This window comes from Solanum tuberosum, unplaced genomic scaffold (assembly GCF_000226075.1).
Source record: "Solanum tuberosum cultivar DM 1-3 516 R44 unplaced genomic scaffold, SolTub_3.0 scf00053, whole genome shotgun sequence".
In the NCBI taxonomy this organism is placed as follows: domain Eukaryota; kingdom Viridiplantae; phylum Streptophyta; class Magnoliopsida; order Solanales; family Solanaceae; genus Solanum; species Solanum tuberosum.
Window position 1 is genome coordinate 146770 of NW_006238979.1, and position 12574 is coordinate 159343.

The following is a 12574-nucleotide window of genomic DNA, read 5'->3' on the forward strand; positions in this document are numbered from 1 at the left end:
TAGGCCAAAAGCCTAAGTTGGAGGTGTGGTGAAAAGAGGTAAATCAAGAAGTGTGAAGAAGTCCCCCTTTATCCATGGACTTAAAATAGATAGAAACCCTCCATATAAAAAAAGAGAAAGAAAAGAAGAAAGAAAAAAAAATAATAATGAAAAAGTTGTGAAATAAAGTTGTGAAAGTTGCAAAAGAAATGGGGGTGTCCGGGTAATTTCCATTGGAAGTGAATAATGGGGTGAAATTTTGAACATGAGTGAAAATGCTGAAGAAAAGGAAGGAAAGTGATGTTCATACCATATTTCATGAGGAAAGCAGCCACTGAGCCTAAATGACCATACCTTTACAGTCAGCCCCGTTAAAAGCTTTGAAAAGACCTTTTTGATCTTGAGTGAGCTTAAACGAATGTTGATTGGAAAATAAAGGCAAACCTATGGGTGGAGTCATGCATGCGTTCATCTTTGTGAGTGTGAGAGTTGTATATGATTCTGAAACAATAAACTGTTGAAGAATTGTGTGTGAATATGGAATAATCTTTGTTGTGAGGGCATTTGAGTACCTTTGTTGAGCTTGAACTTGAATTTGAAGCAAGTATTGTGAACTTGAGTACCTTTGATAATGGTGAGTCACAACTTGAATCTTTGAGTGCAAAATTGATCCTTGCATCAGTAAGTTGAGTCATGTTGTGTTCATTCATGATTGAGTCTTTTGTAGCACTATTTGAGACATCCTTTTTGAAATGCTGAACTTGAGTTTTACTTGAGGACAAACAAAAGTTTAAGTTGGGGAAGAAACCAAGTCGGCGATAGAAAGGTGCAGTCGGCGGATCGCCGACTAGTTTTGCGATGCGGTGAAAGATCGCCCAAAGCTACAGACCTTAAGGATGTTAAATACTAAGGCAGAAGGGCGATGAAAGAGACCAAAGGGCGGCTAGCCGAGTGGTTCGGCGACATAAATACTTTTTTGAACATTTAGTTTAGAGCTTCTATCATTCTTCAGATATTATTTTGAAGTTTTGAGCACTTGGAGACAGTTTTCTCTAGTTTTCCTTAGCTTTGAAGGATTGAAGAAATTTACTTTTGAGAAATTGGAAGTGGGCCTTTGAGAATCTTCAAATTGGAGAATTGTAAGGATGAAATCACTCTTACCCAGTTGATGGATAATTAATTTGGTAACGGTTTTTACCTTTTTATAATGTCTAGCTAAAACTCCAATTCTTAGTGTGTGATTATGTGATAATGGGCTGATTGCTTATGGGTATTGTTAATTGTTAGTTTAAATGCTATTTAGACGTGAGTTTCATCATTAATTGTGGTTTAATTTAAGAATTGTAGTTGCAAATGCAGTTCTATGTTTGTGTTCTTGGCTTGCTCGAAGAGAGGTTTTAGAACTAAAATTATTAATTGATGATTTATGGGTATTGAGTTGACCTGGGTTCAGCTCGAGAGAGTGAATCCTAAACCCAATCCCACACATTCAGCTCGAGAGAGTGAATGGATTAAGGTGTGGGTTGGTCTTATTTTGCATGCTTGTTGATGTTCGAGAGAAATCATTTGATTCGGGGTAAATTGTTAGAGAGAAAATTTACCTCCACTATAGCCTAGCCTACTCACTAATATCTAGCTATTTTCTAATAGTTGCAATTACCCATATGTCTACATTAGCCTATAATCGATCACATCCCAAGAATCCGTCTCATATTATTGTTAATTCGTATTGTTTGTGACTGTTGTTTGTAGTTGATAATCTAAACCAAAACCTCCATTTGACATTCATGTCACCCCTTAATTTGAATGATGTCTTTATTCGATAACTTTTATTCCTATGAATGATTTGACCATGTTCATACTTTCCAATTGAATCTTAAACACGTACTGCTCTCTGTGGGATTCGACCCCAACTCATTTAGTTGGGTTTTATACTGATTAACGATCGTTGATGCTTAGAATTAGATGAAGTGTCTTTGGAACGTTATTAATCAGTTATTTACATTCTGCCTCGCCCATACCGCTCTGGCGGCAACTTATCCCACTAGAGCGTCAATGCCCTAGCGGCGTCAAGCCCGCTCTGGCGGGCTAGGAGACCCAATTTCCCTGACATTTTTCCTTTCCTAATTAACTATGTTTCGGGTCATTATAGGTCATTAGGTTAGTCATGTCACAATTTCAACTTACGTAAAATATGAACTTCAATAGGAGGTTGTGAATAACACAAATTAGGGTAGAGGGTTAATAGCTAGAAGCTATGGGCCTTGTCTTGTCATATGTCCATACTAGTATTTTTAGTTTATTGCACCCGTAGTTTTAATTTCTCCTATTTAGGTTATTATTTATTTCCTTGTACTTCGACTATCAGATTTATTTATTTTTTTAGTTATCGTCTTGTTACCTTCTGTTGTTTTTTCTGCTATCTTCTATTTCTTATACTTTTTTTCTAGACTGTTTTGAACTAATTTTTCCTTGATTTGAGAGTCTATCGGAAACAATCTCTCTACCTCGAATACTTATGAAGTAGATAAAATATGTAGACATGCTACCCTCCCTAGACTCTACTTTGTGGGATTATATTGGATATATCGTTATTGTTGTTATTGTAAGTACCAATTGATAATATTGGTAAATACAGTAACTCACGTACTATTATAGAATACAATATAGTTGTTGTGGAAAATATTTACACTATCAGTGTATATTACTTTTATTTATTTATTTTTGTTTTCGCTCGATTTTGGGTTGGGGCGTCAAGACTGTTCTCTTGAGGTCCTCACAGATTAGTAATCAAAGAAGAGAGAGATGGGTTGACTTACCATGATTGAAGATGCTTATTTGTGTCTTTAGATTGATGGACTTGTATGTAGACTTTTAAGCATTTCTATGGGCATATATACCTTTAGTAGTCACTTGTAAAACAATAATTTTTTAAAAAGTGAAATAAACGCTAGACCTAGGATGTTTCTTAGTTTCACAAAAAACAAATAAGAGATTGAGAGCATTGTTACTTGGTTCCAAAGTTACTGAAGTTTAGGATATGTTATTTTTCTTGCAGGATGTACTGCATTCATAATCTACTTAAGAATTTCATATATTCCTATAATACAAATGTCATACAAGATTCGTATAATAACATCAATAGTATAGAAAACCTCTTACAAAGGCAATTAAGGAAGGATTTTGAATCTGGCGAAACTCAATCTGCATGTATAATATACTCTGTATTTACATGTGAATCTTTTGGAATTTTTAATCGATCTCTCAACTTCTACTGACTTTTCAAGTAATCTTTTGTGCAAAGTCATTCTTGGTGTGCTCTGATTTCAATGGCTTTCATCATTGCTCAGACTGAACTCTTCTTTTATCTTCCTTTATTTCTTATCGTAAGAGCTTGGACATTAACAAAAGAATAGATGCATCGGAGTTTAAGATACAATAAATTGGAGAGAACTCTAATTGTTATGGTTTTTCAACTCTTTCTGCCCATGTTATTGTCAACAACTGAACATATCTTTCATAGACACATGGACTAAGATTCAACATTGATGAACTAATAACAGATACTCTTGATTGGACTTGCAAAGTCTAAATCGCGGACATGAGTTGACAGCGAGAAAGCCCGAAGAAGAAAATGAATTCCAATGGTCACACCTACGAAATATCTATTTTGATTTGACCAAAATCATCTAAACGAAGTCCTTATTACTTGGATGATATCTTGTTTATGAACAAAATATTGATCCTAATCTATTAGTAAATGATCAGTTACATATGTGACAGTTATTGCGGTCACTTTTATGATTTTGGTATTTCCTAAAATTTGTAAAGAGAAGACAAAAAGGTGCATCTTATATGTGTTGAAGTTACTCATGAAAAAGTTATACGTTTTGCATGGACCAAATTGATCCGAATATCCTTAACACAGTATGTCACTTTTGACTGCAGGGTGTTTAAGTATCAACACACAAGTAGGAACACAAAATAGCTATCCACCATCTTTTTGAATTGTAACACATGCTCAGGTACATTGCTGTTTTTTCCCTGATGCTTCATGCAAAATTAAGAAATTATTTTACAAGGTTAACGAGTTAATGAAACTGATTAATCTAGTGTCAACAATTGTAATGTGTGCATTGTATAAACTATTATCATTTCTCATTAAAATTCCTTTGTGGGGAGGGAGATTACTTAGTAAATGCAGTGAGAATGAAACATTTAATTTCTAGCCTTCTCTAATCTGAGGTCTTACATAGGCTTTTTGAAGAATATGTTTGGCAACCTGTAGGAAACACAAGTGTCAATAGTTGATAGGTTCTTAGAGGAATATTATTTTTATTATAATAGACAAGTCTAGGTGGAGTACGGATATCAGAATTGTTATGTTGCAACACTCTCTTCTCTCCACTATCTCTCTGTATCCCTGTCCTCGTCTCCTTTCTTATAATTTTGCAGTAGTCTCTTGTTTGTAATTTCCTTGCTTCTTATTTTCAATCAAAACTCCTAGTTACTTGCTATTTAGAGTTTTTTTCACTCCAACTAACCACCTATTTTTCTCTATGAAATCAATTATATGTATGGGTAAATATGTATTAACATGTTATCGTATTCCTTAACCGCGACATAAATGCTAATCAAATGCAAGAATATAAAAGGATGATATAAGTAATACTATATTTGAGATACTATTATTGTTTTTCCAACATTAATTATGTTCACAAATTAAAGTTGCCTATTATATGACTTGATTGGAAAAGAAAAAATCAACATGTTTACGTATAATTGTAACTCTCTAAACTTGTACTTGCAAGAAAACAAACTAATTGCAATTCTTCCATAATTTGAATGCTAAAATAAAACAAACTACATAGAATCCTAAAGTACCATTAAACGAATTATAAATCTACTAAAACTTATAAATAAAAATGAAAGTAAAGTAAACTTAAATAATCTTCTAATCTTCAAACTCATCAAAGTCTTCAAAATTAATCTCCTCCTCTTCAGCATATTCGATAAACGAAAACAGCCATGAGTCTGATACAAAGTACAATTGTAGAAATTTTGATGAATATATTCAACATATGCGGTAAACTAGCTAGTGGTTTGATGAATGCAAAGTAACACATGAAACTAATTACAATATTTCATTCAACACATAAAAGATGATGCAAAGGCATGCTTAAAAATGGATACAAACTGCTTCATTAGAATCATCTTCTATGTCTGCCATGTTTACTATTTTGTTGAGAGCTGAGATTTTGATGAGTATTTATATAGCAAAAAATGTAGTAATTTTTATGTATAAAACGCGTAAATAATAATTAGGAAAGTGTGAATCAGGAAATAATTGGACAACATATAAGGATATTAGTACCAATTAATAAAGTGTGAATAAGGAAGTTTAGTATTGTAAAGGTAACAAACCAACAATTTGTACGTGTTACTCCTTTAGTTTTATTTTAACTATTTTTAGGTTGCTTCTATTAAATAAAAAAGTTAAATACTTTTGTAATTTTTAGATTATAATTAAAAATAATTGTCAATTATAATTCCTAAAGTGATGATTATTTTGATGGAGCCAAAACAATTGTTAAAAAGAGACTGAGAAAATAATAGAGGAGTGAATAAATAAATTTAGTTGGTATTTTTGTTCAAAAATAAAAAAAAATACCCACATAATGCTATAAAATTTAGCAACCTTAAAACAAGAAAACCTTGTATTTCCAAAAATCCTCTTGTTTCATCTGACTAATCTATGTTTATTAAAAAATATTTAATTATTCAAATATATTACATTGTTTTGATTTTATTAAAATATAATTATCATCTTATTTTCTTTCCAATGTACTTAATAACATAAATTTTCTTCATCTACCATATCTAACTCAACTAAGTCAGCCATGATGCTCTTGTGATTGACGGAAATGATGCAATCATGATAGACTCTCTCAGCTAGAATAGACTCACCAACAGTTGTAGAAACACTGAAGGGCTCAAGAAGTTTCTCAGGAAGAACATCAAAATTCATCGCAACATAAGGAGTCACAAAAGAAAGACTCGCTCCTGGATCTAGCAAAGCATAAACAACAAAATTAAAGACTTTGATCATACCAATGACAACATCTGGAGAATCCTCTTGCTCTTGGAGACTAGTGATAGCATACAGACGGTTTGCTCCCCCGCCTCCCCCTGAAGTATCTCCTCTAGATGCAGTTTTGTCTGGTGGAGCAATTGAAGAAAATTGGGCTCTATTGCCCCCATTACCATTACCTTGTATGTTCTTAGGGTACTCTTTCATAAAATGACCGTTCTGACCACACTTGAAGCAGAGCCTTCACGACACACCCCTGAGTGGCTCCTACCACACTTACCACATGCAAGAGTCCTATTACCCCCTTGTGCCACACTACCTTGAGACTGCGCAGGTCTAGCTCTGAAATTTTGTGAATTCTGATTTTGGAACTCACCTCTGTTCCTTGGTGCAGGTGCACTAGCAGATGATGGAGCAGGTCCCTTTTGTTTTTGTTGGAAAGATGACAGGTTGGCATTACCCTTCTGCTGTCCGGACTCATTCCCTGTCTTATTTCTCTTGTTTCGAAACTCCTCCCTATTTCTCAACTTCTCTTCCTCAACCCGATGCACATGAATCATAAGTCTTGTTATGTCCATGTCCCCTATTAGCATAGTTTCCTTTCCCTTCTTACTTGACAGAGGAGACAGCCCAGCAACGAACAAACTCATCCTGCTTCTCATGTCAACAACCATCTCTCTGGAGCATAACGGGAAAGTTAGGTTAACTTCAAACTGTACTCATGAACACTCATAGATTCCTGCTTAAGAGTGAGGAATTCTCGTACCTTTGTTTCTCTTAATTCACGGGGAAAGAAATGCCCCAAGAAGACTTCCTCAAACAAAGCCCAACTCACAAGTGGTGCACCTTCAGCTCTATTCTTCTTCCATTGATCAAACCAGATTCTAGAAATACCCTTCAATTGGTATGTAGCTAGTTTCACCCTGTCAACATCAGTAATGTTCATAATCTGAAAAACCTTCTGAAGATCTTCAACAAAAAATTTCAGATCCTCAGTGACACTTGAACCAGTGAAGCTTGAAGGATTCATCCTTAAAAATTCATGGATCTTCGTGGTGCAACATTCCTTCTAGCAGGACGACCTATGATAGCTCTTCGTGGAGGCATGATCTGAAAGACACGTGCAAGCCTAAATTAGAAAAAACTTTTTAGAGATAAACTTTATCTCACGAAATGAATAAGAAAGAAGTGAAATAGTTCCTAAATGTCGCAGCCTCCTAATTATAGATATGTCGCGCTGTACACCGATAATAAGGACTCTACAGACATGGCTTCATAGACTCCCTAGGACTCTTGAACTCTAGGCTCTGATATCAAGTTTGTCACGCCCCGAGCCTACACCTTGGGTAGGACTAGCACTCAAGAACCATTGATGGGCCCAAGCAAGCCCTTGGCCTGGCTTAACTCTTAGCGGAAGACTTTACTTAACGTAAATGTACTTTAAACATAAAGTGCAATTCAAAGATAACTTAGAATGTATTATAAATGAACATTCACTAGCCAAAGTGGCAACTCAAGTCTCAACATAATTGAATGGAAAAGACTCATGAACTAACAATAACTAACTGTCTACGAAGCCTCTAATAACTGAGATGGACGTCGGGACAAGACCCATGACATCCTAATGAACTAGTCTAATAAAACAATAACAAAGGGGATCCTCCGGAAGCAAGGAGGCTCACCGACAAACTCTGAAGCTCAACTGGATCAACGAAGCACTGGATGTTGATCCTGATTACCTGTATCTGCATCATAAAAAGATACAGGCCAAATGGCATCAGTACATTGAATGTACGAGCATCGAAGAGAATTCTAAAACAAGACATAAGCTTGAAAGGGAACTGAAAGAACTTACCTGGTCTCAACTCAACTCAACCCAACTCAACTTATTTCAATATAAAGCAGCAATGTAAAGAAAAACTTTAAAACATGTGGATAACAACTCTGTGTATTGAAAAATACAATAATAACTCAATTTGTATATGAAAATACAAATAACTCTATGTCTATAAGAATATAAAATATCTCTGTGGGAGTTTCTCTAACCGACAAGCATCACGATGAGCTATGTGATGATATAATGTCTTGCATCACGCTGCCAGGGTCGTCTATACCTTGCCGGAGGTATAGAACTTAACTACTAAGTGGATCCACTAGTCTATGCTAAAAAGCACTCAGGAATCATCTAAAAAGTATGACCCTTTTCTACCCATGTTGGCTAAACGATTTATGGAGACCTTGAATTATCTGAACTCAACTTGTCCCCAAATCGGTCCTCAATACTACTCCCAAAATGTAACTAGCTCATATGTTTAAAAACATAACTATTTCTATGGTTTGAGATAATTACTCAAAAATATCTCAAAGGCTCTCTTGGAAATCAGTGTTTCCTCTGTTGCTTAAATGTGAAAACATTTACTCTTTACTCCAAAACTAGCTCAAAGGCTCTTTTGGAAATCAGTGTTTCCTCTCTTGTTTAAATGTGAAAAGATTTACTCTTTGTGAATAATTAGTCCCCATGTACTCTTTTGAAGAAAATGAACTTCATTTGTTACTCTTCTCAACTCAAAACTCAAGTCTTAAAACAAGTTTAAAGCATTTGCGAAAGACTTCTTGAAAAGACTCTACGAACTCTTTAGACTTGGCTCTTAACTCTCTTTGAATTTGAATTTATGGATTCAAGGTTATGATTCATGCTTATGGATGATCTCATAATGTTTAGAAGTACCTTATAGTGTAGAAATCAACTAGAAAACATAGGTAAAATTCAAGGGAACTCAAACGGAAAGAATTGGGAAAGGGTAGAGGACCTAGCGACCCTAGCGTACTGAGTGGCGCAGGGCACCAGAGCCCTAGCTATAGAAGATGGATTGGGGCTCACTTAGTGGAGCGGCACCCCAGAGGCCAAACTATAGAACTCTCATGCTGGCACATTGAGTGGCACGGTGCGCCAGCCCCCTTCCCAAAAAACCCACCAATTTTCTTGTTCGTTTTTCGACCCTAAAACGTCTAGATTCGATTGGTTCCTTCCCCAAACACTTAGATTCGAATACCCAACTAAAGTATAAAAAAATCCACTCAAAATCAACCTCAAATCTCATGGAATTAACTCAAGAATTTCTCAAAAACTCAACAATCAAGATCCCAATAGAAACTTCAACAAAATCCATCAAGAACTCAATTACTCTGCTTTCAAGAACATAAATACGCTGAATTAAATCATGATTGGCGCGTGGCTGAACGAACTCAATGCTATGTGATACCACATACCTCGTAGGGAATAACCCTTGGTGAAATCCGCAAGCAAAAACTCAAGAACGCGGTGAACTTTGGCTTTTCTCCTCTTTTCTCTTCTTTCAAAGCCCTAACGTAATTTTTGAGTGCGTAAGCTGAACCAATTCAGTTTAGAACCCTAATTTAATTTCTCAAAACGAAATAACTTAATTGGGTAAGGAAAAGACCAAAATACCCCTCTTAAATCCGGGTAACTTTCCATATCTAGACAGCTCGACTTCAAACCGGCATATCTCCGTCATACGAGATCAAAAATTAGCAAACTCGGTAGCGTTGGAAAGATAATTCAAAGACCTTTCATTTGATATCTTATAGCCCACATAACTCATCATGTACTGAATGTTATGGTCATTTGAAGTTGATCCAAAACTTATACAACTTGCCAAACATTCCAAGTTTATTCTTTCCAAAAATGGTTCTTTCTAATTCTAGCTCTTTCAAATAGCGGGGTGTTACAGTCAGTCTAAAACAACTATCTCTACTCGGTCCCGTTCAATACATACAAAATGCACTAGCACAAGAAGTTAGAACTATACCGTTCCCATAATCAAGATAAATTACATATAATCTTGTGCTACAATCGTACCGATGACATGTCCAATTTCCATCCTTGATTGTGAACAAAAAACTTTATACTTATAAGAACCGATGATTTAATCCTTTGTGTATAAGCTAAAACTCTATACACTAAATCATCTACTATATAGTAAACAGACACCATAGACGAATATATGATCTATTAAAACTGAATAAATATTTATTCAATAATAAATATTATATCTAAACATATGGTTAATAGTATATATCCCAACAAGTTTTACATTTAGATTATAAATTTACAATTCAGTTTACTTTTTTTTTGCTTTTACATATATTTGCTTAGTGAAAAGTATTTCTTGAACCTGTATTATTTTCATTGTAGAAGTGAATTTTATGAATTGAAAAATACAAAGTCTTTAGTCCCATGTGTTACTGTATAGTTACTTCTGGCTATTAGTAGCTATAGTTGAAAGCTAATGAATACCCAGATGAAGTTGTTGATATGTATTATTCTTGGTTCAACATTTTTTTTTATTTTTATGTGTTTACTGCTCATATTCGTTCGTTCACTCTTTTAGATTTTTCATTTTGCTGGTTAACTAAAGTTATGTTATTAGCATCTTTTGAATTTTTTTTAATTGTTGATTCGTTTCAATGATAAGTTTGATGAATTGATACGTTGAATGAGTATCAAACCTATTATTATCATATAATGGTTATACAATAAGATTTCAAGAAGGATACATTAATAAAAAATATTTTCAACCTCCAGTTAGGTTGTAGTTTAATTGATAATTTAAAATAGTTGAAATTCTTGTGTGTATTATAGATGATTGAAAATTCATGTCTCAACTTTTTTTTAAAGGATACTAGTATACGTGCCTGCGCGTTGCACAAATATTTTAAAATATAATATAATATTTTAAATTTTAAATAACTAATAAAATTTATCAAGAAATTAGTAATATTTTTAAAATGATAATATGAATCATTAAATTATTTAATTGAACACATTAAATTAAAGATATATTTTGTGATTTTTTTAACTGAAACAAATAAATTTGATTTGGATCTAAATTTTATTTTTATTTTTTTTCCAACATAGATTATCAAACTAATTAATTTATCTCAATTTAAAATTGTAAAATCAAATTTAAAATTTGTAAATTTTCTTTCAATAATAATAATAATAATTATTATTATTATTATTTAATAAAAAATATAACAAAAAATATGGATTTAAGAAGTTGACTTAAAATATTTTACTTGTTCCCGAAACATCTTCTCAATTACTTTATATGTTAGATTTATGAAAAAAAAAGTAACACAATAAATTAAGTTACAAAGTAATGCATATTTACAAAAAAATAGATAAATAAAAGACAATAACATATATAGTAAAAATATATAAAGGGATAACACATGAAATTAATCGTGTAAACTCTTTTAATCATCATATACAAAAATGAAGTTACTATAATATTTTAACTACGAATTCTTTTTTAAAAATATGATTAAATTAAAGCTACATATACAAACATTACATATACAAACATAAAGATAAAACAACATAATAATCCACCAACTCTTAATTTGTCTATAAGAAATATACAACTTTATTTCTCATATCACATTTCAATAAATATATATTTTCTTCACCCAAAATGAATTACATAGTATAATATAATAATACCTCTCACATTCAAGAAACCTAAACTATTAAAATGTACTCCAATATTAATTTTATAAGTGTATAATGCAAATAACAGTAAACAACATGAATTATGAATAACGAAATATGATATAATTATGGCATGTTACTTAATGAGTTCAAGATGAACATATTTTGAATGAATTATCCAATGCCCGGATGATGAATAATAATTAGCTACTAAAATACATAAATAAATAACAAAAAAAATCAACAATGCCCATTATATTGTAACTATCAAAGCATAGTGAAGAATAGATTGGAAACAGAAAAGAAGGTTTCAATATACTACAATGAATCAGAAAATAAGAGTGTTCATACAAGCACACTTATAGTGTGATTCTAAAATTTGTTATTAACTAACTACACTAGTTAATCCTAACTTAACCATAGTTAATTCGTAACCACCTTCTAACTAACTTTGAATAACAGCTACTATATTCAACACCCCTCCTCAAGCTAAAGGCTGAAATATGTCTTTCAAACCTAACTTGGACATCAAATGTACATGTGAAGCTTTCCACAAACCTTTTGTCAGCAAGTCTGCTAGTTGATCTTTGGTAGACATATGATGAGTTTTGATCATACCTTGGTGTAACTTCTCTCTAACAAAATAACAATCAATATCAAAGTATTTGGTTCTTTCATGAAAAATGGGATTGGCTGCAATCTGTATAGCAGCCTTGCTGTCACAGAATAAATCCACTGGTTGCTTGATATTAACTCCCAACTCCTTGTAGATGCCAATAAGCCAAGTTATCTCTGCCACTGCAGAAGCCATACTTCTAAACTCAGCTTCAGCTGAACTTCTAGCAACTGTATCCTGTTTTTTAGATTTCCAGGTAATAAGTGCCTCTCCAAACTTCACCAAATATCCTGTGACTGACTTTCTTGTTTGCACACAAGAACTGACTTTCTTGTGTGCACACAAGTTCCCCAGTCAGAGTCACAGTAAGTAG

General features: G+C 33.3%; 1 protein-coding gene across 1 annotated transcript in view; it reads right to left on the reverse strand.

Moving 5' to 3' along the window:
• Nucleotides 1-12069: 12069 nt before the first annotated feature.
• The window catches only part of LOC107060028 (uncharacterized), a 3650-nt gene continuing 3145 nt past the window's right edge, over nucleotides 12070-12574 (reverse strand). Inside the window, exon 2 of the mRNA XM_015307319.1 lies at nucleotides 12070-12531. Coding sequence (XP_015162805.1) covers nucleotides 12070-12531 — 462 coding nt within the window. The remainder of the gene's footprint in view (nucleotides 12532-12574) is intronic.